The sequence below is a fragment of the Lithobates pipiens genome, unplaced genomic scaffold, assembly GCF_037356315.1.
Source record: "Lithobates pipiens isolate NorthernLeopardFrog02 unplaced genomic scaffold, aLitPip1_a1.2 Scaffold_18, whole genome shotgun sequence".
In the NCBI taxonomy this organism is placed as follows: domain Eukaryota; kingdom Metazoa; phylum Chordata; class Amphibia; order Anura; family Ranidae; genus Lithobates; species Lithobates pipiens.
The window spans coordinates 247,696,145-247,723,715 of record NW_027507758.1 but is presented as its reverse complement, the minus strand read 5'-3'; the positions used below and the strand labels follow the sequence as shown (position 1 = coordinate 247,723,715).

The window sequence follows — 27,571 nt, the reverse complement described above, 5'->3', positions numbered from 1 at the left end:
TGGATCTTACTCCCACAGCAAAAAAAAAAAAAAAAAAAAAAAGAAAGGCAAGGGGGTCCCCCCCAAGATCCATACAAGACCCTCATCCTCATCGTCCGCCCCCCTCCTGGACCATACCAAGCCACATGCCCTTAACATGGAGGGATTGGTGCTTTGGGGCAAGGGAGGCCCCTGCGCCTCCCACTCCAAAGCACCTTGTCCCCATGTTGATGAGGACAAGGGCCTCTTACCGACAACCCCTGCCCGTTGGTTATCGGGGGCTGCAGGCGGGGGGCTTATCAGAATCTGGGAGCCCCTTTTCATAAAGGGCCCCCCATCCTATGTGAATGAGTATGGAGTTTTTAAATTTATAAGGCAGCTCCAGGGGTCTTTTCTGACTTCTCCGCGCTCTTCTTCTGCTGTCTTCTGCCGGGCTCCTCCACTATCTTCTGCCCGCTCTTTTGCTAGTGGTGGCCTGGTCTTCTCAGTCTTCATCCCTCCAATCTTCCTCCGATGTTAACACGATGCTCTCTCCCGCTGTAATGCTGTGTGTGCGGTGCGCAACGACTTATATAGGCATGGGGTGGGGTCACCTGGTGATGTCCTCTGGTGGCCCCACCCCTTTTGACGCCACAGTCCCATCATGCCCAGGGACTGTGATGTCATAAGGGGATGGGGTCACCGGATGACATCACCCAGTGACCCTGTCCCATGCCTATATAAGTCGTTTCGGACCACACACACGGCATTACAGCAGAGAGAGCATTGTGTCAACATCAAAGGAAGACCAGAGGGAAGAAGATAATGGAGAAGACCAGGCCACCGCTAGCAAAAGAGTGGCAAAAGAGCAGAAGATAGTAGAGGAGCCTGGCAGAACACAGTGGGAGAAGACAGTACCCCATACTCATTCTAATAGGGTGGGGTGCCAAGATATGGCGCGCCCAGATTCTGATAAGCTCCACGCAGACCACTACAACCACCGGCAAGGGTTGTTGGGAAGAGGCCCTTGTCCTCATCAATATGGGAACAAGGTGCTTTGGGGTGGGGGGGGGCGCAGGGCCCCCCTGCCCTAAAGCACCAACCCCCCATGTTGAGGGCATGTGGCTTGGCATGGTTGCTCGCCCCCCCCTTTCCTGACCTACCGTCAGATCTACGTGCTCGGATAAGGGTTTGGTATAGATCTTGGGGGAACCCCTATGCCATCATTTTTTTGTGGGAGTTCCCCTTAAGATCCATACCAGACCGAAGGGTCTAGTTTCGTCTTGAGGGGGAACCTCACGCAATTTAAAAACTTTTTCGCTGGGTTCCCCCTTCAAGATTCTCAGCACACAACTCGCACTGCAAGTCGGATCATCTTGATCAGACTTCTGGTGCGATCTCTAAAATCAATGGGCTCCCATAGGGAACCACTGCTTTTGAATAGAGACAGAAATGCCGGACGAGGCTTAAACCTCGTCAATTTGCATTTAACACCTTTTGCCGGCGTCTGACATTTTTACAGCTCTAGTGCTGGAGCCTCAGAATGCACTGGTCATGTTTATTTTTTTTATTTTTTTGCAGCTTAAAAATGGCTATGCCATTTACAACTCAAAAACGCCATGGTGGGCATGAGGCCATGGACTAACATGGAGAGGCGTTTTTAAGCTGCAAAAAACACTCAAAAAAGCGGCTGTAAAAACGTCCGTGTACATGTAGCCTAAAGCGGAAGTCAGATGGGTTTTACTTCCTCTTTTGCTCCCCAAAAGGTCTGCAAATTAAAACCATAATGAGCTACTAGTATGCATCGCATACTAGTCCACTATATGACATTTACCTGCAAACAAAGCCCGCGTTGTCCCCTTGGCAGGCTGCGACTATATTCGCCCCTCTTCGTTCTGGGGCCACGGACATCCGGCTCTGTGACTGGAGTCACATGGGAGCTGTCAGTCATGGCACACGCCGGGGGAAGAAACGGTGGTCCGTTTTTTCACAGTGCATGCGCCAATGATGACTCGCACTACAAGTGAAATATCTCCTAAACCGCGCACATTTAAGAGACATTTCCACTATCTATAGGTAAGCCTTATTCTCAGCTTACTTATAGATAAGAGACATACAAAAGGGTTTACAGCCACTTTAATTCTAGTCACTTTTAAATGCAGTCATATGTGTTTACTTCTGCCCTATAAGCATGTTGTAGGTCAAATTCCATTGTCAGCAAGCACATGACTATCATGCACAAGGTCAATCTCTGCTTAAAAAAACCAAAAAAAAAAAAAAAAACTACTGTACGAAAACAGCAACCATTAAGAAAAATACACACGGGCAGGGTAATACACAGTACATTATAAACATTATCCAGCTAATCAGGACCAAAAAAGTTAAACTGGTACAACATTTTAGGTTAGAAACAGAAATTTCTGTAGACTACACTTGCAATACGTGAGATACAGTATCTCACAAAAGTGAGTACACCCCTCACATTTTTTGCAAATTTTATTATATCTTTTCATACGATAACACTGAAGAAATTACACTTTGCTACAACGTCAAGTAGTGAGTGTACAGCTTCTATAATAGTGCAAATTTGCTCTCTCCTCAAAACAACACAGCCATTAATGGCTAAATCGCTGGCAGCAAAAGTGAGTACACCCCTAAGTGAACATGTCCAAATTGGACGTAAAGTGTCAATATTTTGTGTGGTCACCATTATTTTACAGCACTGCCTTAACCCTCTTGGGCATGGAGTTCACCAGAGCTTTACAAGTTGCCACTGCAGTCCTCTTCCACAAGGTCATCACAGAGCTGGTGGATGTTGGAGACCTTGCGCTCCTTCACCTTCCGTTTGAGGATGCCCCACAGATGCTCAATAGGGTTTAGGTCTGGAGACATGCTTGGCCAGTCCATCAGCTTTACCCTCGGCTTTTTTTTTTTTTTGCATCAGTATATAGCACGCCTTAAACTCTCGTCAACAAATTGTGGCAAGCTTTACGCCCTTATTAATTTAATTCCCTTCAACTCATCGCCACCATTTTGCCTGTTGGCAGTGCTACTTTCACATCACATGCAATCCTTTTCAACATTTTCCTCTATTTTATTCTTTATTTGTTTTGTTAAAATTTATGAAAAAAAAACACAGAGAAGGAATGTATTACAAAGATATACTTCCTATTCCCTTATATATCCCCTACCTCCCTCCCCCCCAATCTCTCTCCCCCTCCCTCCCCTCTCTCTCTCCCTCTCTCTCTCTCTCTCGCTCTCCCTCTTACTTCCCCTCAGGTCCACTCATTGTGAGATATTCCCTTGTTTTCTTGAACTCCAGCCATTTTCCCCATTTACTATAGTACATTTCTACTTGATCTCCTCTTCTAAATATTGACTCCTCCATTGATCTTAATCACTCTATTTTGCCTAACCATTCCCTCACAGATGGGGGTTCGGGAGTACCCCATCTCTTTGGGATCAGGCTTTTTGCTGCTATCAGTAAGTGAGGAGTCAACGAGTTTTTGTATTCCCCTAATGTTTTGTCAGTATCATGAAACAGGCATGTCCACGGTTCCTTCTTTACCTGTTCCCCTGTTATCCGGAAGATGTTTTCTATTATTTTCTCCCAGTATGGGCCAATCTTCCCGCACTCCCACCAGATATGTGCAAAGGTTCCCACTTTGTCGCATCCCCTCCAACATAATGCTGATATATCTGCTCTTCTCTTGTGTGCTCTTTGTGGGACAATATACCATCTTGCCATTAATTTAAATGACATCTCCACTGACATATTGTCCTTAGATATTGTACCTGCTATTCTTAAAATCTTCTTTCTACGTTCCTTATCCCCCAAAACACCCAATTCTTCTTCCCATTTTTTCAGGAATGGTGGTTCCCCTGGTTCCTTTTCCTCCTCTAGGATTTTATACATTTTGGACATACTTTTTTCCTTACAGCTCGGGTCTGAAAGCATTCTCTCCATTGGTCTAAGATCTCCTTCCCCACGGAGTGGCCGAGGCAGGGTCTGAGCAAAATGTTTAATTTGTGCACATCTCCAACTATCTAAATTCCTACATCCCCATCTTTGTCTTATTTCTCCTAAAGTGCAAAGTCTATCTCCACTCATCACATCTTTCAACCGAATATCATCCTTTTTTGCCCATCTAGAAAAATAAACAAATTCCTCCTTCCCTGTTTTAAAAAAAACTTTTGTCTAATAATGAAATTAAAGGTGAGTTATACTGCCAGTGATTTAATTCTCCTACTTTATCCCATATTTTAAACAGGTTGATAGTTAGTGGGTTGGTGTTGCTCCCCAGATCACGATAGTTCCGTGGTATCCAAATTCTTTTTCCTAGGTTAACTCCACTTTGTGTTTTCTCTATATTTACCCACCCTTTATCCCCTTTGTCATACACCCAATCCACCACTCGTGAGATTACTGCTGCCTGGTAATATCTTCTAAAGTTCGGGGCTGCTAATCCCCCTCCTATCTTCCCCCTTTCTAGAGTCGCATAAGAAATCCTGGGATTCCTACGTCCCCATATATATTTTAGAATTAGGGTTTTAAGTTTTGTGAAAAACTCCTGCGGGACCTTTATTGGGATCATTTGGAACACACATGTCAGTTTTGGTAAAATGAACATTTTTAACGCGTTTACTCTCCCTATTAACGACAAGGGTTTATGTCTCATAATTTTGGTGCATTCTTTAACCTTATTTAATATATACGTAATATTGGCCGCGTATATAGATGACAATGTGGGTGTAATTCTTACCCCTAAATAGCTCAGCTCTTTCCTACACTAGATAAAAGGGAAGGACTTCTGAAGTTCCTCTTGTTCTTTTTTAGGTACTGTTATGTTCAGAATTTCAGTTTTAGACATATTGATCTTAAAATTTGTCAACTTCCCATATCTGTGGATCTCCTTAATTATGTTTGGCAGAGTCACCCTGAGTTCTGAAACATAAAATATGTCATCTGCATACGCGGATACCTTATACTCCTCTCCGCCTATTCTCATCCCCCTTATGTCTCCATTTTTCCTGATGGAGGCCAACAGGGGTTCCAAGGCCAATACGAACAGCATTGGGGATAGAGGACACCCTTGTCTGGTTCCATTATGTAGCTCCACTACCGGGGAAAGATTACCGTTAATTTTGATTTTTGCCGTCGGGTGGGAATAAAATGCCTTTACCCACCGCAATGTTTTTTCTTTCAGCCCCAGATATCTTAAGGTCTCGAACATGAAGCCCCAGTCTACCCTGTCAAATGCTTTTTCAGCATCCACAGATAACAGGGCGACCGGGGATCCACTGCTTTCCGTTCCATGAATCAACATGAGGGTTTTAAGGCAACTATCCCTGCCCTCCCTTCCCACAACAAACCCCGTTTGGTCACCATGGACCCATTGGGGCAGCAATGGTTTCAGCCTTTCTGCTATCACTTTTGAGAATATCTTCACGTCCGTATTCAGAAGAGAGATTGGTCTATAACTCCCAGGGGTTGTTGGATCCTTCCCCCTCCTTCAATATCAGAGTTATATAAGCCATCAATGCTTCTTCCCTTAATTCTTCCCCTTCTGCAACTGCGTTCATATACTCGCATAATTTGGGCGCTAGTATTTTTTCAAACTTTTTATAATATAGAATTGGGAACCCGTCCGGGCCTGGACTCTTCCCAATTGCCATTCCCCTTATTGTCCGGCCAACCTCATCTATCGTTACCGGGGCCTCCAACCTCTCCAGCTCGTCCTCTGGGACTGTAGGGAGATCTGTTCCTTTTAGGTACTCGGTGATGTCTTCCTTATTTCTACTTTTCTCCTTTCCCTGTCCTACCTTGTATAGCTGACTATAGTAGCGGTGAAAGACCGTCGCTATTTCAGGGGTGGAATGCTTCATTTCCCACTTTTAATTTTTGATATAAAGGACGCATTTCTTCTCTCCCGTACTACCCTCGCTAACCATTTCCCGGGTTTGTTCCCCTCCTGGTACCTTATACTCTCTGCCCAATGGTTAACTCGGACCCTTTCCTTCTCTAAAAGTCCTTCCAGTTCTAGCTTCTCATCTTTCAGCTCTACTCTCTCCGGGATCCCCTTTGGTCTTGTTTGTTGCTCCAATTCCCAAATCTCCTTATTTAAATCTTGTAGCTTTTTCCCTATTTCCTTTTTTTTCCCTGTCCCGATACTTATAAAAATTCCTCGTATAAATGCTTTATGGGTTTCCCATAACGTACTCCTCGTAACCTCTGGGGAGTCATTTCTCATAAAGAACTCCTCCAGCTCTGTTTCAACCCTACTTCTAATCTCTGGTTCCTGTATCAACGCTTCATTTAGTCTCCATGTCTCTCTTTTGGCCTGATCTGTTACTAGTTCCAGCTGCACCATGACTGGCGCATGATCGGACAGGGAGATAGATTTTATTACTGTATCTTTGAGTGCTGGGAGCATTTGATGTTCAATCAGTACATAGTCAATTCGAGTGAATGTCCCATGCACCGATGAATAGAAAGTATAGTCTCTGCTATTCGGATGTTTAATCCTCCAAGCATCAACTAACTGAAATTCTGAGAGCAGCGCCTTTATCTTTTTATGTCGAGGCCCCGACCATCGAGGGGACCCCGTTGAAGAGTCCGCCTGGGGGTCAATGCACATATTCAGATCCCCCGCCACTATCAATTTACCTTTTCTAAACTCTACCAGTAAGTCCAGGACCTTCTTTAGGAATTTATCTGGGTTCCTATTTGGGGAATATATGTTCGCAAAAGGTGTATACTCCATCCAAGATTCTTCCCCTTATGAACAAAAATCTCCCTTCCGGATCGGCCATTTGTTTCTCAACTTCAAACCTAACACTTCTCTCGAAGCCCATGGCTACCCCTCTGGGATAACATGTAGTAGAGTCACCGTAGAACCATGTATGGAACCTCCAAGACGTCAATCTTCCTTTAACCTCGTGTGACATATGTGTTTCCTGCAGACAGATCACATTCGCCCCATACAATTCCAACTCCTTATTTACTCTGAACTTTTTTTTGGGGGAGTACTTATACCCCTCACATTATATGTTATCACTTTCAACCTTGCCATATCTCACCCAACCCCTCCCGCCGGGGGTCGGCATGGGGAGAGAGAGGAGGGGGAGGCGAGAGAGAGCGAGAGAGTGCGCACATACCCTGTTTGAGAGAGAGATTCCCCTCTATCCCACCCCCCCTACTTCCTCCCTCCCCCCCTCCAACCCCCTCCCATCCTCCCTCCCCCTCCCCCCCTCCTCTATTCAGAGGAGTGAACAATTCCCATTTTTGTTCCTCGCATAGGTGTCCCGGTGACCCATAGGTCACCTTTTGCCCGCCTAGCGTTCTTGGGGAGGATCGCCCCATTCACAATCTATCAGAGTGCTCACCCCCCCGTACCCCGCCACCCCCTCGCCCTCCAGTGATGGTAATTACACCCCATCTCTCCCTCCCCTGTCCCCGACCCGAAACCACTGCGTGGCCCCACTGCTTCCTTCATTCCCCAACCCCACCTCCCATCCTGGTAGTGCTGGTGGAGGGATTTCTAACCTATTGCAGAAGTCCATTAAGTCCTCTGGGAACCTTAGCACTGCGGTACGGCCGTCTCTCCTTCCCCTGAGGCATGCTGGAAATCCCCACTGATAGGAAACATTCAATGACCTCATCAGATCTGTCAGGGGTTTAAAGCGGAGGTCCACCCTAAAATGGACCTTCCGCTCATCGGAATCCCCCCCCCTCCGGCGCCACAATCGGCACCTTTCAGGGGGGAGGGGGGGTGCAGTTACCTGGATAATCCAGGTAACTGCACCCACTTCCGGGCTAGCTCTCTGCGGAAAGGGGCGTACGTTACGCCCCTTTCCGCAAGCGCCCGCCCCCTTCAGCAAGTGCCCCGCTGCCTGCTGGGAAACACACAGCTCCCAGAGGCAGCGGGGACCGTCCGGATTGCGCCGCGCGGCTCGCGCATGCGCAGTAGGGAACCGGGAAATGAAGCCGAAAGGCTCCATTTCCTGATTCCCATACCCAAGATGGCGGCGGCAGGACCCGCCAGACGAGCGAGCGATCGGCTTCGGGTGCCGACATCGCGGGCGCGCTGGACAGGTAAGTGTCAATATTTAAAAGTCAGCAGCTGCAGTATTTGTAGCTGCTGGCTTTTAAAAAAAAAAAAACGCGGAGTCCCGGTGGACTCCCGCTTTAAGGAGCCCTCTCCTCCTCAATGTTTCCCCCGCCAGATCTGAAAATATCTGTATCTCCGAATCTTGAAACAGAATCTTGTCCATCCTTCGGATGTTCTCCAATACTCGCGCCTTTTCCTCATAAAAATGAAATCTGATTATTACATCTCTTGGTTTTTCTGTGGTTTGGGGCCGGTATCTCGCGACTCGGTGTACCCTGTCTATTTTTAATATTTCATCCTCCGCCCTTCCTAGAATGGGATTGAACAAGTCCTGCATCACCTTAGGGAGCTCTTCATTTTTAAATTTTTCTTCCAGACCTTTTATCCTTACATTTTTCCTTCTCCCCCGATTTTCTTGATCCTCGATTTTATATAGGATCGATCTATTTATTTTTTGGGCTGATTTCACTTGTTCTCTTAGGTCCCTCAGATTCTGTTCATATCCATTCATTCTTTCCTCCAACTCTTCCACCCTACCTAGTACTCGGCCAATGTCTGCCCCTATCCCAGCTATATCGGAGATTTAAGTGAGATTTCAACCTTAGTCAGTGCCTCTGTGAATATCTCTCTCAACATGCTCATATTCACTTGTGGTTCCGCCAACTCTAGATCTCCTTCTAATTCTGGGTGGGCATCGGGTTGGGGGGGCCTCTCCTTTCCTCCCCAATTCTTCCCTTCTTTTAATTTTATCTTCTTCTCGGGAGCTTACCCCCCCCATCCTAGTGCGAGTTGGGCACAGATCCTTAGACCTTTCCGCTCCCCGCCCCTTCTCCCATCTCCATAGTTTTGCTGATACCCGTGCCTGATTTCCTTAGTGTCTTCTGACTGGGGGTTTCCTAGCTGCTTTCCATCATACTTGTCTCCCCCACCAAGTATCGTTGTATCCCCCCAGGGCTAGCAGGCCCCGCTCCTCCCCTTTTATTCGCCTTCCCCCGCATTCTCCCTTTGTAATAGGTTAGCTCCAAAGCCAATGTCCTTTACCTTTCCTGTAACTCTCGTGGGGAATGAATTGATTACATCACTTTCCGGGGGGGTTGGCGCTTCCGTAAATAGGGGGAGTGCTGGAGGGGCTTTTTTTTTTTTTTAGCCGCAGATGTAGGTCATAAATCCACTACAGCATTCACCCCCTGTGTCTGCCCGCAAAGTTGCTGTCAGAAAGTCAGGATGAGAGTGCTGGGCAGACCGTGGGGTAAGGTAAACAGAAGGGTAAACAGTTGCAGATGGGCGTGAATCAACACCGCTGCTTTAAACCTCAGTATAAAACGTGTGTAAGAGAAGAAAAAAACAGGGAATTCCGCACTGTCTTGCTACTTATCAGTCCTTCACATATCCATCCACCTCCCGTCACTTCTCCCCCTACCGGGTTTATATCCAATTGATCAGGCAGCGCTGGTATCAGACTGATGGTCTAATAGTGAGCATCACGTTAATAGCCATTATTAGCAGGCTTATGTGTATACACCTTACCACTTTCGGAGAGTGATCATTTCAGTGATAGTTTCGTCAGTAATAATGGTAGATATGGTAGATATTCAACTGTCCGTCCACCCTCCTTTCATCCACATTCCTTGCTCACCTGGCTGTTCCGTTGCTCCTCAGCTCTGCCACTACAGTCTAATCCATGACCTTACCAATATATGCAGGGGTGGAGTTGTCCATATAGCCAGGTCAGCTCAGTGATGAGGAGGGGGAGGGGGGGGGGGTGTGCAGAGCTCCGCACAGAGCCGCCGTCCCACCGCTGTATCCCTGCTTCGCAGCGGAGCGCTCTCTCTACCCCTCTCTCTCCGTCCAGAGCGTCCGCTATGCCGCGTGCATGCGAGCATCTGACGGCGGGTGGGCGGTGCAGACGATACGGAGGGCGGTAGGCGAGGATGACGGGGGAGGACGACGCAAGCCTCTCCGACGGCTGCTACGTGTCAGCGACTCCTCCCATCCCCCCCCACCCAGGTATTTACCCTCAGCTTTTTTTAGCAAGGCAGTGGTTGTCTTGGAGGTGTGTTTGGGGTCGTTATTTTGGAATACTGCCCTGCGGTCCAGTCTTCGTAGGGAGGGGATTATGCTCTGCTTCATTATGTCACAGTACATGTTGGCATTCATGGTTCCCTCAATGAACTGTAGCTCCCCAGTGCCGGCAGCACTCAAAGCCACAGACCATGACATCTCCACCCCAATGCTTGATTGTAGGCAAGACACACTTGTCTTTGTACTCCTCACTTGGTTGCCGCCACACACGCTTGACACCATCTGAACCAAATAAGTTTATCTTGGTCTCAGACCAAAGGGCATGTTTCCAGTAATCCGTGCCCTTTGCTTGTCTTCAGCAAATGGTTTGCGGGCTTTCTTGTGCATCATGTTTAGAAGAGGTTTCCTTCTGGGACGACAGCCACGCAGACCAATTTGATGCAGTGTGCGGCATATGGTCTGAGCACTGACAATTGTCAGTTAAAGCGACGCAGTGCCGTATCGCAAAAAGTGGTCTGGTCTTTGGCCAGCAAAATGGTCCGGGGCTGTGGTTAAAGCACATGTGGCTCTCGAATACTATTATAAGACTTTGTGAATAATTGGACCACTGGGAGCTTTCCTTTCTGTGCTTAAAAAATATATATATAAATGCAGTTGTGAGGGTGGGCACAGTTTGGCTCCAATTCAAATGAAAGTACCACGAACTTAGACACATTTTGGGTGTCCTAATTTTCATATTAACTAATCATTATGTATATAGACATGCTGTCGGATAATAGTATGGTATCACACAGTGTAAAGCTATTGTGAATGCTAATGATTTTAGAAATAGGCTCCGGACAACAATAAAATGAAATTCTTTCAAAATTAGTACGTTTACTCATTATGGACATTAATACAGCTAATGGTTAACTTATATACACATACGTATTTTGATACAAAGAACACCAATAAAGCAAAGATCACTAACCACTTCCAGTTCTTTTTAGTTCCATTTCCTGCATATGAATTTTACTTGGAGTCATTCTAATTGGGACTGGGTGGACTATAGCTGTATCCTGTAAATAAAGGCAGACTTTAGAATATAAAAAAAAATAAAATCATATCAAATAAGATTTAGAAAAAGAAGATTAAAGCAATTTTGTATTCTCTAAATTGTAATTAGGACTGAAAATGGACCAGTTTAAACGTTTCAAATTACTACAAGAACATATTTCTTTACTCTCCTTGGCATAAATAACTGTACATGTAACTCAATATTTCACAATCTTATTTTAATACTCTACTTAAGAAAAAAAGAACGTTTATGGATATTAATGCGCCATTTTAACCCCAACTTGATAAAAAAAATTAAATAAAAATGTTTTTGGCAAGGAACATGCATTCCACATTAATTATGCCACCAAAATCAGTGTGCCCTGTAAATTGCCTCCAGTATTGATCCTGTTTCTTCTTGCTGGAGGCTGACATTTTCTGAAGACCAGAGCCCCTGAGCAGCAGTAAATCATTAGGCTGTCAGCAGGTCAGCCCCTACTAGCTCTAATTTTAGGCACTGTGCTAAAAAATAGAGAGCAACTGAGTATGTGCAGAGCAGAGTGAGACAGTAGATTAATGGGTTTTACACAGTATAGGTACTTTTTACATAGCTATACCTGCAAAAGGAGCCAACCTGAAGTGATCTAGCAGGAATACATTTTCTGGCTAAAGTTCTACTTTAAGGACTGGAGAGAACTATTCAAACTACTTTGCTCAAAAGTATAATGAATATCTGTTTTCCTCACATCTACACTGCCTTGAAAAAGTATTCATACCCCTTGAAATTTTGTCATATTACAATCAAAAATGTAAATGTACATTATTGGGATTTTATGTGATAGACCAACACAAAGTGGCAAATAATTGTAAAGTGGAAGCAAAATTATAAACGGTTTTCACAAGTTTTTACAAATATGTGAAATATGCATTTGTATTTAGCCCCCATGAGTCAATACTTTGTAGAACCACCGTTTGCTGCAAATACAGCTGCAAGTCTTTTTGAGGATGTCTCTACCAGCTTTGCATATCCACAGAGTGACATTTTTTCTCATTCTTCTTTGCAAAATAGCTCAAGCTCGGTCAGATTAGATGGAGAGCGTCTGTGAACAGCAATTTTCAAGTCTTGACACAGATTCTCAGTCGGATTTTTGTCTGGACTTTGACTGGGCCATTCTAACACACAAATATGCTTTGCTCTAAACCATTCCATTGTAGCTCTGGCTGTATGTTTAGGGTAGTTGTCCTGTTGGAAGGTGAAACTCCCCCCTCCCCCCCATAGGTTTTCTTCTAAGTTTACCCTGTATTTGGCTCCAACCATCTTCCAAACAACTCTGATCAGCTTCCCTGTCCCTACTGAAGAAAAGCATCTCCACAAGCAGCGCCTTGAGGCGATTCAGTTTGCATTGTGCGCTATACAAATTCATTCATTAATTCACAAGATGATGCTGCCTCAAATCTGTTTCATGGTGGGGATGGTGTGTTCAGGGTGATGTGCAGTATTAGTTTTCCGCCACACATAGCATTTTTCTTTTAGATCAAAAAGCTAAATTTTTGTCTCAACTGACCAGAGCACCTTCTTCCACATGTTCCTGTGTTTCCCACATGGCTTCATGCAAACTGCAAATGGGACGACTTATGGTTTTCTTTTAACAGCGGCTTTCTTCTTGCCATTATTCAATAAAGGCCAGATAAGTGGAGTGTACCACTAATAGTCGTCCTGTGGACAGATTCTCCCACCTGAACTGTGGATCTCTGCAGCTCCTCTAGAGTTACCATGGGCCTCTTGGTGCTGATTCTCTGATTAATGCTCTCCTTGTCCGGTTGATCAGTTGGGGGGGGACTGCCATGTCTTGGTAGGTTTGCAGTTGTGCCATTTTCGGATGATGGATTGAACAGTGCTCCATGAAATGTTCAAAGCTTGGGATATTTATTTTTAACCTAACCCTGCTTTTAAACTTCTCCACAACTTTATCCCTGACCTGTCTGGCATGTTCCTTGGCCTCCATGATGCGGTTTGTTCTCTATTTACTAATTAAGTGACTTCAAAGGCAATTGGTTCCACAAGATTCAACTGGTGGTATCAGAGTAAAAGGGGACTGAATACAAATGCACGCCACATTTTTCACATTTGTAAAAAAATAAATAAATAATTGAAAACCATTTATAAATCTTACTTTCACTTCACAATTATGTACCACTTTGTGTTGGTCTAGCACATAATATCCCAATAAAGTACATCTACATTTTTGGGTATAACATGACAAAATGTGGAAAATTTCAAGGAGTATGAATACTTTTTCAAGGCACTATACAACTGGTATGACTGCCATTTAATCTACAGACATACTGTACTTTATCAGTTATACCAGCAGCAGAAACTCCTATCATGATGTGGAGGCGACCTTGCCATTTTTTATAGAAAAAAAAAAAAGCACATTTCCTCACAACTCATTTGCTTGTGAAAGCACCACTTGCAAACCAAATATTTTAGATTTCCCCCCTAATGGAAAATAAATACAATTCCATATTTGCTTGCTAGGATCACAATTCACATTATATGCACCCAAATGAAGGATGCCTGCCTGTGTTTTTTTTTTATAGCTAATACACACCAACCAGCCAAAACTTTTTAACCACCCACCTAATATTTAGTAGGTCCCAATTTTGCCACCCAAACAGCCCTGATCCCTGGAAGCATGGACTCTAAAGTAAACTTCCACATTAATGGCAGGACCCAAGCTTTCCCAGAGGAACATTGTCAAACATCACAAGGCCTTTGCTGGCTCGCCTTCTTCTCATTCTGCATTCTCTTGCCATCTTTTATCCAGGTAAGTAACCCACCTGACCATCTAATTGATGTAAAAATAAAACGCGATCAGACCAAGCCACCTTATTCCATTGCTCCGTAGTCAAGGTCTGGTGTTCACAAACCCACTGTAGGCACTTCTGGCTGTGGATTGGGGTCAGTATGGGCATCCTGACTGTTCTGCAGCTACACAGTTCCATATGCAACAAACTGCAATGCACTGTGTGTTCTAATAACTTTGTCAGATCTAGCATTAACTTTTTCAGCAATCTGAGATACAGTATTGGATCAGACTACACTGGCCAGCCTTCGTTTCCCACGTGCATCAATAAGCCTTGCCACCCATGACCCTTTCCAATTTTCCTTCCTTGGACCACATTTTGTAGTTGCTGACCACTGCAGACTGTGAACATCCTGCAAGAGCTGCAGTTGTGGAGTTGCTCTAAACCAGCCTCTCAACTGGGGCTCAGTGGAACCTTAGGGTTCCTCCATAGGTTGTTAGGGGTTCATTGAGCAAACAATAGTTTCTGACTCCCACATGAGTAACTACTGACAACAATCTTTTTTAGCCATTTGTAATGGAGGACTCTTCCCAATGGCCACAAGTGGAAGGAACATTCTTCCCAGTGACTATCTCACTAATGTACTGTGAGCTGTAGATATAGTAAACATTTGTCATGGTTTCCTGAGACCAGAAATACATTTCAAGGGTTCCTCCATGTTAAGTAGGTTAAGAATGGCTTCTCTGAACAATCATTCCAATTTAGCAGTCAAAGTTAATCAAATCTCTAAGCTTGCCCATTTTTTTCTGCTTCCAACACATCTTCATGGACATGTTCATTTGTTGCCCAACATATAGCCCATCCACTTTTAGATGTCATTGTAGCAAGATAATCAATTGTATTAACATTACCTGTGAGTGGTCATAATGTTATGGCTGATCTGGTATAGTATTATTATATGACTCAATGATTTACTAAAATGGGAAAGTGCAAAATTTGGTGAAACTCTGCGTACAAGGCAATCAGCTTCCATTTTTTTTTTTTTTATCAAAGCTTAATTGAACTTAATTGAAGCTAAAATTAGGTGCACCAGATTTTGCACTCCCCAGTTTAAGTAAATCAACACTAATGTGCTTTTATTAAGAGTAGAAATAAAAAAAAAACAGCCCATTATTGGTTTCTATGGTGTTCAAATATTTTAACAAAGATCTATTTTTTTTACAAATGAGCACCACCACAAGCAGTATGCAAGATGAATGCATATGAAAGATTATTACATCATCTGCCTGTCTCTTTACCTTGGCCAATTAGGACTCATTACACGTGTTGATTATGAAAAACAAAGCATTGCTAATTTACATGTCTATAGCATTTATGAGGCGTCTTCGTTGCGTTCATGAAGTGTTGAAAAAGCTTCAAGAATGCTTGATAAATGCGCTGCATTTCCAGTGTGAAGTGCCTAAAGGGAAAGTGATCTAGAGGAAATGATCTGCTTTGAGGTGTGGTTAGGTTGTAGTGCGATAGCTTACATTTTTGTGAATTCTCTGCAAGATGAATTCCTAGACTTTTCATTTCTGACATTTGGCTTGGACCCGCTCAGCTTTGCTGAAACAAAAAACCTTTGCCGCAGGCAATAATGCTCAATGTTTTTGCCTGCCAGGAGAAGCAAATGGTGTTACTGCACAGCTTCTCTGTAGAAACAGGAAGTGGCTGGAGCTGCTCTGTCCTAGTTCTCTATTCCCCAGTGTATTCTGGGATACAGAAACCTCGAAGGCCTCCCCCACAATACCCAGCTAACACTTTATAAAGGCTTCATCAACACCCCATAAACGTTATAGGAGCTGTAACAGGGTGGTTAAAGATTAACGAATTGAAATTAATGGAGGCGATAAACTGCTTAATTTTTAACACAACACTCCTGTGTAAATAGCACTGTGTGGTGCCATTGTAGTAATAATGGCAGGCATTGAGGGTGTATATGAGGATTTAAAAATGCTGAATAGATGTTGCATAAACAAAGGGTATTGACGCATGTGTGAACAAGCCCTTAGAGAATACTTTGTATTCATTGATAAAAACACAAGGAGATTCCTGAATGACAGATATATCACCAACTGATTTTTTGGCCACAGATATGGAGGTTTATAGGACTCTGCCAGAAAAACAGCATGACTTACTGTATGCGGCACAAGCCGCTGTACTTTATTACAGCCGCCACAGCAGTTGGACCGTTCTGCCACAGTAAGTTTTTCAACCAAGCTGTCCTAATATTTTTTTTAAAAAAGGCACGGTAAACAGAGTTTTGATTTAATCCCCTGTAGAGTAAACACTCACCACCTCCCCGTCTACATAGGAGTGCATCTGGGAAGGTACTTAGGAGTGTATTTTGACGCCTGTGCTCTCCGCTCTCTCATTTCCTCCATCTCTAATCACATTTAAAATTGTGTGAGTAAATGTAATTCTGAATCTGATGGTTGTGAGAAATGTCTGTACTAGCTTTCTGTGTGTGAAAATCAGCACCAGCATCACAGGCATGTAATTTCCAGGACCACCGAATTATGGACCAAAGAATCTGGTGTAGATTGGTGCAGTACAGCAATGTCTGGTTGAAAAACAAACTGGACTACAGCATACCCTAATAAAGCCATATTTATTCTTAAAACTTTAATGCTGAACTCTAGTCAAATGGATAAATACACAATTAAAAGATTTACTCTATATAGGTAGTGTTTTTACTTTAACCATTTCCGGACCACCGCACACCGATATACGTCCTGAATTTGAAGGGGGATATCGTTATGGCAGCAGCTAGCTGCCATAACATCGGTATCCTCTTGTTCGGCTGGCGGTCTGGTCTCCAATAATAGTGGTCTCTGCGGCAGATCCACCGCAGGATCCCTCCGCCGCTTACCACAGGCGAATGGATCTTCACCCTTCTGCCCATAGCTTTTAAAGGGCCCTTTTTTTTTTTTTTAAACAAATTTTAAATGACAATTTTTTTTGTTTATTGCATTTAAGTGCAAATATAAGATCTGAGGTCTTTTTGACCCCAGACCTCATATTTAAGAGGTTCTGTCATGTTTTTTTTCTATTACAAGGGATGTTTACAATCCTTATAATAGGAATAAAAGTGACAATTTTTTTTAAAAACTGTGTAAAAATAAAGTAAAAAAAAAAAAATATATATATATATATTTTTTTTTTTAAACACGCCCAGTCCCACCAAGCTCATGTGCAGAAGCGAACGCATATGTGAGTAGCGCCCGCATATGAATTGAACGGTGTTCAAACCACATGTGAAGTATCGCCACGATCAGTAGAGCGAGAGCAATAATTCTACCCCTAGACCTCCTTTGTAACTTACAACATGCAACGTGTAGAATTTGTTTATACTTCGCCTATGGAGATTTCTTTTTCGTACATCACGGGACACAGAGCAACACAGTAATAACTGTATGGTTTATACTATAGAGAAGAGAGTAAAACGAGAGGCCTACAATACACTGCTCAGCACCAAAATTGTCCCTGCAATTAGGAGTGATCTGCTTAAATATATGCAAGTGGAAATAAAGACAAAGATTTATAATAAAATACCGGTGATAATATCCCAGTATATGTTTTGGTCTAATACAGACCAGATAGCAGCTACCTGAAGTATAATACGAGCTAAATACTCTTAAAATACAGTAATAAAAACTAAAAATAACAAAAAAATTAACAGTCTAATTGATAAACAGTCCAAATGTTAAAGCAGCGCTGATGATGGATAAGTGTCCAGCTACACAATTATGTAATAAATACACTATGATGATGTATCAAAGTCTATGAAGGTGGGTGATCCTAGGTAGTGAATTGTATGTGCACCTTACATGAACTCCCAGTTTTCACCATGTGCAGCACTCTTCACCCCAACAGGGTTCAAACTCACCGAACAGATGTAACCGGAAGAGACGATTGTGCTTCACAGGCAGCTGATCTTAACCAAGAAGTGACTGAGGAACACAGGCAGTTCCAAGGACCAGGCTAAAATCTGTGATTAGACACTCTGTATCAATGTTCTACTAACAAATGTTCAAATGTACATGTAATGTGAGCTGGGTGGGTTGTATTTGGGGGATTTTTTAATAAAGCAGGATTACGCTAGGTTTCTGCATTCCTGTGTTTTTATGAACCCCTTTGGAGTACGATTTTTACCTGCCCTCTGACTTCATGATGGGAGTCTGATTGAAGGAAAAAGCTGTTAAGTCTTAACTTTTTCATCTATTCGGTGAGTTTGAACACCATTGGGATGAAGAGTGCTGCACGTGGTGAAAACTGGGAGTTGGTGTAAGGTGCACATACAATCTACTACCTAGGATCACCCACCTTCATAGACTTTGATACATCATCATAGTGTATTTATTACACAATTGTGTAGCTGGACACTTATCCATCATCAGCTCTGCTTTAACATTTGGACTGTTTATCAATTGGACTGTTCACTTTTTGTATGGGTTATACACCACCTTCAAGGTAATGGACACTGGCATAATTACAGACAGGAAGTCACCCTCCCTATATAACCCCTCCCATACAAAGCCTACCTCCGATTTTTCCACCAGTGTCTATGCTGTTGGTCACGGCTAAAGTCTGTGCTAAGAAGCTCCCTGGAAGGGCCTGTCAGGGTCAAGGAGCTGCACAATTGGATCCATTCAAAAGGCCAGAATCAAGACGTGAAAACACGAAACGCGTCAGGGCGGTGATCACACAAGCAAGAGGGTGAGTGTTAGCCGACAAGGACCCGGGTCCACACACGGAGACTGTGTTGGATGAGATCTGCAGCCTACCGGTGAGACTATCGTGTGGCAGCACTTACACCACATATGTTATACGCTGGTTTTAAGTTGTTTTAAATGTAAGCATTATGTAAGGGGGGGAAAGGAATTTTTTCAATCCTAAATAAAAGGTATCACACTATACAGTGGTGTGAAAAAGTGTTTGCCCCCTTCCTCATTTCCTGTTCCTTTGCATGTTTGTCACACTTAAGTGTTTCGGAACATCAAACCAATTTAAACAATAGTCAAGGACAACACAAGTAAACACAAAATGCAATTTGTAAATGAAGGTATTTATTATTAAAGGTGAAAAAAAATCCAAACCATCATGGCCATGTGTGAAAAAGTGATTGCCCCCCTTGTTAAAACATACTATAACTGTGGTTGTCCACACCTGAGTTCAATTTCTCTAGCCACACCCAGGCCTGATTATTGCCACACCTGTTCACAATCAAGGCATCACTTAAATAGGAGCTGTTTGACACAGTAAGGTCCACCAGAAGATCCTTAAAAGCTACACATCATGCCGAGACCCAAAGAAATTCAGGAACAATTGAGAAAGAAAGTAATTGAGATCTATCAGTCTGGAAAGGGTTATAAAGCCATTTCCAAAGCTTTGGGAATCCAGCGAACCACAGTGAGAGCCATTATCCACAAAAGGCGAAGACATGGAACAGTGGTGAACCTTCCCAGGAGTGGCCGGCCGCCCAAAATTACCCCAAGAGCGCAGCGACGACTCATCCAAGAGGTCACAAAAGACCCCACAACAACGTCCAAGGAACTGCAGGCCTCACTTGCCTCAGTTAAGGTCAGCGTTCATGCCTCCACCATCAGGAAAAGACTGGGCAAAAATGGCCTGCATGGCAGAGTTCCAAGGAGAAAACCACTGCTGAGCAAAAAGAACATCAAAGCTCGTATCAATTTCTCCACAACACATCTTAATGATCCCCAAGACTTTTGGGACAACATTCTGTGGACCGATGAGACAAAAGTGGAACTCTTTGGAAGGTGTGTGTCCAAGTATATCTGGCGTAGAAGGAACACTGCATTTCATAAAAAGAACATTATACCAACAGTAAAATATGGTGGTGGTAGTGTGATGGTCTGGGGCTGTTTTGCTGCTTCAGGACCTGGAAGACTTGCCGTGATAAAAGGAACTATGAATTCTGCTGTCTACCAAGAGATCCTGAAGGAGAATGTCCGACCATCTGTTCGTGTACTCAAGCTGAAACGAACTTGGGTTCTGCAGCAGGACAATGATCCTAAACACACCAGCAAGTCCACCACCGAATGGCTGAAGAAAAACAAAATGAAGACTTTGGAGTGGCCTAGCCAAAGTCCTGACCTGAATCCTATTGAGATGTTGTGGTATGACCTTAAAAAGGCCGTTCATGCTCGAAAACCCTCTAATGTAACTCAATTAGGACAATTCTGCAAAGATGAGTGGGCCAAAATTCCTCCAGGACGCTGTAAAAGCCTCATTGCACGTTATCGCAAACGCTTGGTTGCAGTTGTTGCTGCTAAGGGTGGCCCAACCAGTTATTAGGTTTAGGGGGCAATCACTTTTTCACACAGGGCCATGATGGTTTGGATTTTTTTTCACCTTTAATAATAAACACCTTCATTTACAAATTGCATTTTGTGTTTACTTGTGTTGTCCTTGACTATTGTTTAAATTGGTTTGATGTTCCGAAACACTTAAGTGTGACAAACATGCAAAGGAACAGGAAATGAGGAAGGGGGCAAACACTTTTTCACACCACTGTATGAGACCCCTTGAATCTTTTGCATGTCTACTACCAATGTGAGAGCAATCAGTGGGACACACAGAACCAGACAGAGGAGTTCCACATAGTGGAGATAGGCTCTAAAGTGATTGGAATCTGGTAAGCAGCCATCTATATACATATTCACGGAGGTGGAACAGCACATGGTGAAGGTGTAGGACCATACCCATACACACCCAGATATCTGAGAAGATTGTATGAATATGAATATGAAGGACTGCACTCATTGATGAGGAATAGAGTGTGATCTCTTGGTGTATGGACATTAATTCCTGACAAAAGTCTTGCTGGTTCTTTAATACTTGGTGTTTGGACACCAATTTTGATAAAAGACTTGCTGGTTTTTTTAAAAAGTACTACATGCTTAACATAGACAAATTGTTTGTTGTATATGGAGATGTGGTATCAGCGCTGTTAGTGGTTATATTTGAATCCTCAGGTTAACCAATTATTTTGTTTTTTATGCATGATAAGTTTTATTTTATAATGGCAGCTAAGTATTAAGAACCATCCCCAGGTGGGAGTAAGTTGACTGCACCCTTTGAGCGCTGGGAGTAGAGGTGAGCATATCAATTGTTTTGAGTGCATACCTCTGCCAGATTAGACTAAAATGTATGGTACCTGAGCCTCGGTACGAAAGAAAAAGGTTTTGCCTGCAACGTTTCTCTTGAGAGCTGGGCCCTGGGATCCAGCACCTTGGTCACATACCTATACCATGGGGTTTTCCTGGCAGGGTTGTGCTACACAGGTCCAAGGCAGTGGACCCTACATTCAAAGGGGACCCCGTCCTTGAAGGTCTGGCATGACTCCAACCCTCCGCGATGGATGAAGATTGGGTCACTGGGTATTCCAGTTAGTACCCTGCGGCAACAATGGTAAGTTTAAAGAAGATCCTGGGACATTCCTATGGATTTCTTTTCTATGGGTAGGTGTTGTCCTGCCTGTGTTTATATTTTCAATCACTAGAGGGTGTAAATGACTTATGTAGTGTGTTAAACATCCCATGCTGGCCCATATGGATAGTTGTGTGAAACAGTACCTGTGGAGGGGTCTGCTTTCCCAGCCTTCTATCAGTAACCACTCGTAGGGGGAAGGGGGGAGAATCCCGGCTTCAATATACTCAACCCCACCCGGATTCCCAATGTGCATTGCCAGGTTCGCATGTGCGAGCATTCTCCTCGGTTCACAAAACATGAAGAGGTGGTCACGGGGGTGGGACTTGACTGCACCGGCGTGCGCACTTTCTCGCGGCGCAGGCGCGGAGAGGTGGCTTTGTATAAGCCGTAGCTGATGGAGGGACACAGACACAGTCAAAGGGCATGTAAGCGCTGGGTGATTGGCTACAGGCAATTCAGGCACATCTACTTAGTGTCTTGCTGGCATTTGACAGCGGCATATAAACCATTGCCAAGACTGAGATCAGCAATAGATTCATGGCAATAGTACCTCTGCTGTATGCTTAGGACTATGTATTCCCAAAAGAAGGGGACAAAAGCAGGGAGAAGGGGGCGCAAAGGCACAGGGGTCAGGGTCTGAGCACCCTAGGTCATGCCTCCACAGTATCATCCTCTCCTGAAAGTCCTGAAGCGGCTGACCAAGCTGAGCCATTGGAACCACCAGGCATTGTAGCTACCTCCAACACTTAGCCTCTGCATACATCACCAAGGACGATTTGGCTACAGCCCTGGCTGGCCTGGAGTGAAAAAATAGCTAGTCTGCTCACATCCTCCTCCCAGGCTGGGAGGAAGCGTGAAAGATCCCCTGCTCCGGCATCCGCAGATCAGGAGTGGGTAGAGGATTTGGACGTGCCCCTGGGGGGCCTACCTGAGGGGCAGGAGGATGTTTCCTCATTTGAGGACTCTATGCCAGAGGAATCAGCTTCAAAGCTGCAAAGATTGCTAGCTCAAGCACTCATTGCAACAGTGCATTTTGATTATAAATTATCTTTAGCAGAAACGACTGAAGCTCCCTTCTCCTCTTTGGGTTCTCTTAAACCTCCTCAGCGTTCACACGCTTTTCCTATGCACCCATTGCTGGAATAGCTTTATTTATGCTGACTGGAAGCATCGAGATAGGCATTTTATCACTCCTAAAAGATTCTCTCAGATCTATCCTATGGAGGAGAAATTTACTAAGAAATGGAGTGTGCCAGCAGTAGATGCGGCTGTTTCTTCTCTGAATAAGAGTCTTAAGTGTACAGTAGACAATGTTCAGGTGTTTAAGGACCCAGCAGATAAGAGACTGGAGACCTTGCTTAAAGCCTCATTTTCCATGGCTGGTGCAGTTGCACAGCCTGCAGTAGTGGCAATCAGCGTCTGACAATCCCTTAAAGCAGTGGTTATCAACCCTGTCCTCAGGGCCTACTAACAGGCCAGGTTTTATGCATTACCTTGGGGAGATGCAGACTAGAATACTGCAATCACTGAGCAGAAAATGATATCACCTGTGATGTATTTCAGTTATCTTGCAAAACTGGTCTGTTAGTGGGCCCTGATGACAGGGTTGATGAACACTGCCTTAAAGACAAAGTAAAACAAGTCATTAAAGGGGAAGAGGTCCTAGATCTGGCAGAAGTACGTAGGGCCCTTTGTTTTGCAGTTGACGCTATTAAAGATTCTATTCATCAGACGTCTCGCCTTGCCCTTGGATGCGCAGGATTTTGTGGCTTAAGCATTGGTCAGCAGAGTTGCCTTGTAAAAAAAACTGGTTTTCCCCTTTCATGGGGAACGTTTGTTTGAGGATGACCTGGATAAATACATCCAGAAAATCTCAGGTGGAAAGAGTACACTTCTTCCAGTAAAATGAAAGAGAAACGCTTACTCTGTCTAACGTTCTGCCTCTCTATCACCAGGGACAACGGCCTCCAAGCAGTTACAATGGCCTCCGCCGTGAACTCCAAGAGGAAGGCCTCAGAACCAAATGCAGAGCCAGAAAAAGTCCTGGGGGCACAAATCCCATGAGGTGCCCCTTCTCGATCGAGTGGGGGGAAGGCTTCAACAGTTTTCAGGAGTCTGGTGGGAGGAAATCCAGGACAGATGGATCATCTCCACAGAATCTCTGGGATATAAACTAGAGTTTCCACCGTCTTGCTTCGCAAGATCAAGTGCTCCCAAAGACCTAATAAAAAGGTCTTTATTCCATGCGCTAGACCAAATACGGTCTCAAGGGGTGATCATGGAGACTCCCTTAGGAGAACAGGGGTTGGGGTTTTATTCAGACCTCTTCACGGTGCCAAAGCCAAACGGCGATGTCAGACCTAGTTTGGATCTCAAGGGTCTGAGCCAGTTCCTAAACATTCGCTCATTTTGCATAGAATCATTTCGCACTGTAACGTCCATTCTAAGGGGAGGGGAACTCCTCGCATCAATAGACATCAATGATGCCTATCTGCATGTTCCAATATTCCCCTGCTCACCAGAGATTACAGCGATTTGTAGTGGAACAGCCACATATTCAGGTGCGGGTTAGCCACCGCACCTCAGATATTTACAAATGTCCTGGCTTTGCTTTTAGTGAGATTAAGAGTCCGGGGTATAACGGTAGTGGCATACCTAGATTATCTGCTGATAGATCAGCCCGCAACAGGGCTAGATCAGAGTGTGGCAAACATGGTCAAATATCTGGAGCATTTAGGTTGGATTCTCAACCTTGAAAAATAATCCATATGGCCAGAAAGAAGTACTTGGGTCTAGTTACAAGGTCTAGAACAAGCATGAGTCCTTCCGTTCACCTTTGCATGAGGTTGTTAGGGAAGATGGTAGCTTCACTCGAGGTAGTTCCCTATGCCCAATTCCATTCGAGGTTACTGCAAAACCGTATTCTGTTTTGAGCAGAAAAACAAACAGGATTTGGATTGCCCGACGAGTGCGACTCCAAGCGTGTGCCACAGTCAATTGGTGGTTAACCAAGAACTTGCGGATGGGAAAAACCTTCATGCCGGTTACTTGGAGAGTAGTGATGACCGATGCCAGCCTCTTAGGCTGGCGAGCTGTCCTAGAAGGGAACACTGTCCAGGGGAGATGGTCAGAGTCTGAAAAGGCCTTGCCCATTAACATTCTAGAAATTCGGGTGGCACATCTGGCCCTAAGGGCTCGAACAGACAGATTCAATCCGTCAATGCCGCGGCCGTAGCCTATATCAATCACCAAGACGGCACCAAAAGTCATGTTGCCCAGAAAGAGGTAAGCCATATTCTAGCTTGGGCAGAAGAGCATGTTCCTTGCCTATCTGCGTTTTTTTCCCCAGGAGTGGGGAACTGGCAGGCAGATTTTTTGAGTCGCCAGCAATTGCTTCCCAGAGAATGGTCTCTGCATCACGACATTTTCCTGGCCATATGCCAGAAGTGGGGTGCCCTGGACGTGGACTTATTAGCGTCCAGGTCCAACAGAAAGCTGGACAACTGTGTCGACAAGGGATCGCGATTGCGCGACAGATGCCTTAGTCCAGGCATGTCCAAAGTCCGGCCCGCGGTCCGGTTTTGAACGGCCCGCCTGGTCTTTCTCAATTTATTGTGCTGCGGGATCAGGGCTGTCAGATCAGCCGATCCCCGGCACTGTGAGAAGCTCCGTGAGCTTCAAAAGTGAAAGTAAAGTGCAGAGGATTGTGCTGTGCTCTCTGCTTCCCCCTACAGTGCAGTACCCGGCTGAATGAGGAAGCTGCAAAGGTACTGTACTATGCTACAAGCTAGATTAGTGTTAAAAAGGCCTTTATTCATGTGTGTGTATGTATGTATGTGTGTGTGTGCACATGTGTCTGTGTGTGTGTGTGTGTGCACATGTGTCTGTGTGTGTGTGTGTGCACATGTGTCTGTGTGTGTGTGTGTGCACATGTGTCTGTGTGTGTGTGTGTGCACATGTGTCTGTGTGTGTGTGTGTGCACATGTGTCTGTGTGTGTGTGTGCGCACATGTGTCTGTATGTGTGTGTGTGCGCACATGTGTCTGTATGTGTGTGTGTGCGCACATGTGTCTGTATGTGTGTGTGTGCGCACATGTGTCTGTATGTGTGTGTGTGCGCACATGTGTCTGTATGTGTGTGTGCGCACATGTGTCTGTATGTGTGTGTGTGCGCACATGTGTCTGTATGTGTGTGTGTGCGCACATGTGTCTGTATGTGTGTGTGTGCGCACATGTGTCTGTATGTGTGTGTGTGCGCACATGTGTCTGTATGTGTGTGTGTGCGCACATGTGTCTGTGTGTGTGTGTGCGCACATGTGTCTGTGTGTGTGTGTGTGCACATGTGTCTGTGTGTGTGTGCACATGTGTCTGTATGTGTGTGTGCACATGTGTCTGTATGTGTGTGTGTGTGTGCACATGTGTCTGTATGTGTGTGCGCACATGTGTCTGTATGTGTGTGTGCGCACATGTGTCTGTATGTGTGTGTGCGCACATGTGTCTGTATGTGTGTGCGCACATGTGTCTGTATGTGTGTGTGTGTGCGCACATGTGTCTGTATGTGTGTGTGTGCGCACATGTGTCTGTATGTGTGTGTGTGCGCACATGTGTCTGTATGTGTGTGTGTGCGCACATGTGTCTGTATGTGTGTGTGTGCGCACATGTGTCTGTATGTGTGTGTGTGCGCACATGTGTCTGTATGTGTGTGTGTGCGCACATGTGTCTGTATGTGTGTGTGTGCGCACATGTGTCTGTATGTGTGTGTGTGCGCACATGTGTCTGTATGTACACATGTGTCTGTATGTGTGTGTGCACGTGTCTGTATGTGTGCACGTGTGTCTGTATGTGTGTGTGTGCACATGTGTCTGTATGTGTGTGTGTGCACATGTGTCTGTATGTGTGTGTGTGCACATGTGTCTGTATGTGTGTGTGTGCACATGTGTCTGTATGTGTGTGTGTGCACATGTGTCTGTATGTGTGTGTGTGCACATGTGTCTGTATGTGTGTGTGTGCACATGTGTCTGTATGTGTGTGTGCGCACATGTGTCTGTATGGGTGTGTGTGCACATGTGTCTGTATGGGTGTGTGTGCACATGTGTCTGTATGGGTGTGTGTGCGCACATGTGTGTGTGTGTGTGTGTGTGTGTGTGTGTGTGTGCACATTTGTCTGTATGTGTGTGTGTGTGCACGTGTCTGTATGTGTGTGTGTGTGCACATGTGTCTGTATGTGTGTGTGTGTGCACATGTGTCTGTATGTGTGTGTGTGTGCACATGTGTCTGTATGTGTGTGTGTGTGCACATGTGTCTGTATGTGTGCACATGTGTCTGTATGTGTGTGTGTGTGCACATGTGTCTGTGTGTGTTTTTTTTATTTCTTTTTAATTGCACTGCACCAAAAGCACCCTACATTTTCCAATGTGTTGGGTACCATTAAGAATTAACGGTGCCCCCTAAAGTGCAGAGCATTCGTCTGTGTGTTGGGAACGAGTGCGACAAAGGCAAGCGAATTCTTGTTGGGCTGTGTATTAGTGTTCGGATGGACACACTTAGACCGAATTTTCAATGGTTCAAAGAATGTCAGGCAAAATGGTCGGCCCTCAGGCATGTTCACTTCATCAAATCCGGCCCACTTTGAAAAAAGTTTGGACACCCCTGCCTTAGTCACTCAGCGGGATCAATTCTCACTGATTCATGCATTTCCTCCAGTTCACTTGCTTCCATGTCTTCTACGCAGGTTAAAAGGGGAGCAGAAGCTAGTAATCCTAGTGGTCCCAGCTTGGCCCAGGAAATCCTGGTATACGGAGATCATGAGGATTGCAGTAGGCGATCCTTGAACTCTTCCGTCCCACCCAGACCCGCTTTTGCAAGGGCCGGTGTTCCACCCTGCCTTACAAATACTAAATTTAATGGTTTGGCTGTTGAGGCCCTAGTTCTAGGATGTAGGGGTTTTTCAGGCTTAGTGGTAACTACCCCGATTAATGCAAGGAAGCCAGCTATTTACTATAGGCAAAAATAGAAAACTGCGCCAACCCTATACTAATAAAAATAATAATAATGAAAAAAGTATATAATAATAAATAAATATATAAAAATAGAAATAAATAAATATATATGAAATATATTATCGAAATATGTAGGTGATTAT

At 44.5% G+C, this 27,571-nt stretch overlaps 1 protein-coding gene across 4 annotated transcripts in view; it reads right to left on the bottom strand.

The window, feature by feature from the left end:
• The window catches only part of REPS1 (RALBP1 associated Eps domain containing 1), a 294,648-nt gene that overhangs the window by 50,042 nt on the left and 217,035 nt on the right, over nucleotides 1-27,571 (bottom strand). For all 4 annotated transcript variants that reach the window (XM_077486747.1, XM_077486746.1, XM_077486749.1 and 1 more), the window contains one exon: nucleotides 11,062-11,149. In XM_077486747.1, coding sequence (XP_077342873.1) covers nucleotides 11,062-11,149 — 88 coding nt within the window. The remainder of the gene's footprint in view (nucleotides 1-11,061; nucleotides 11,150-27,571) is intronic.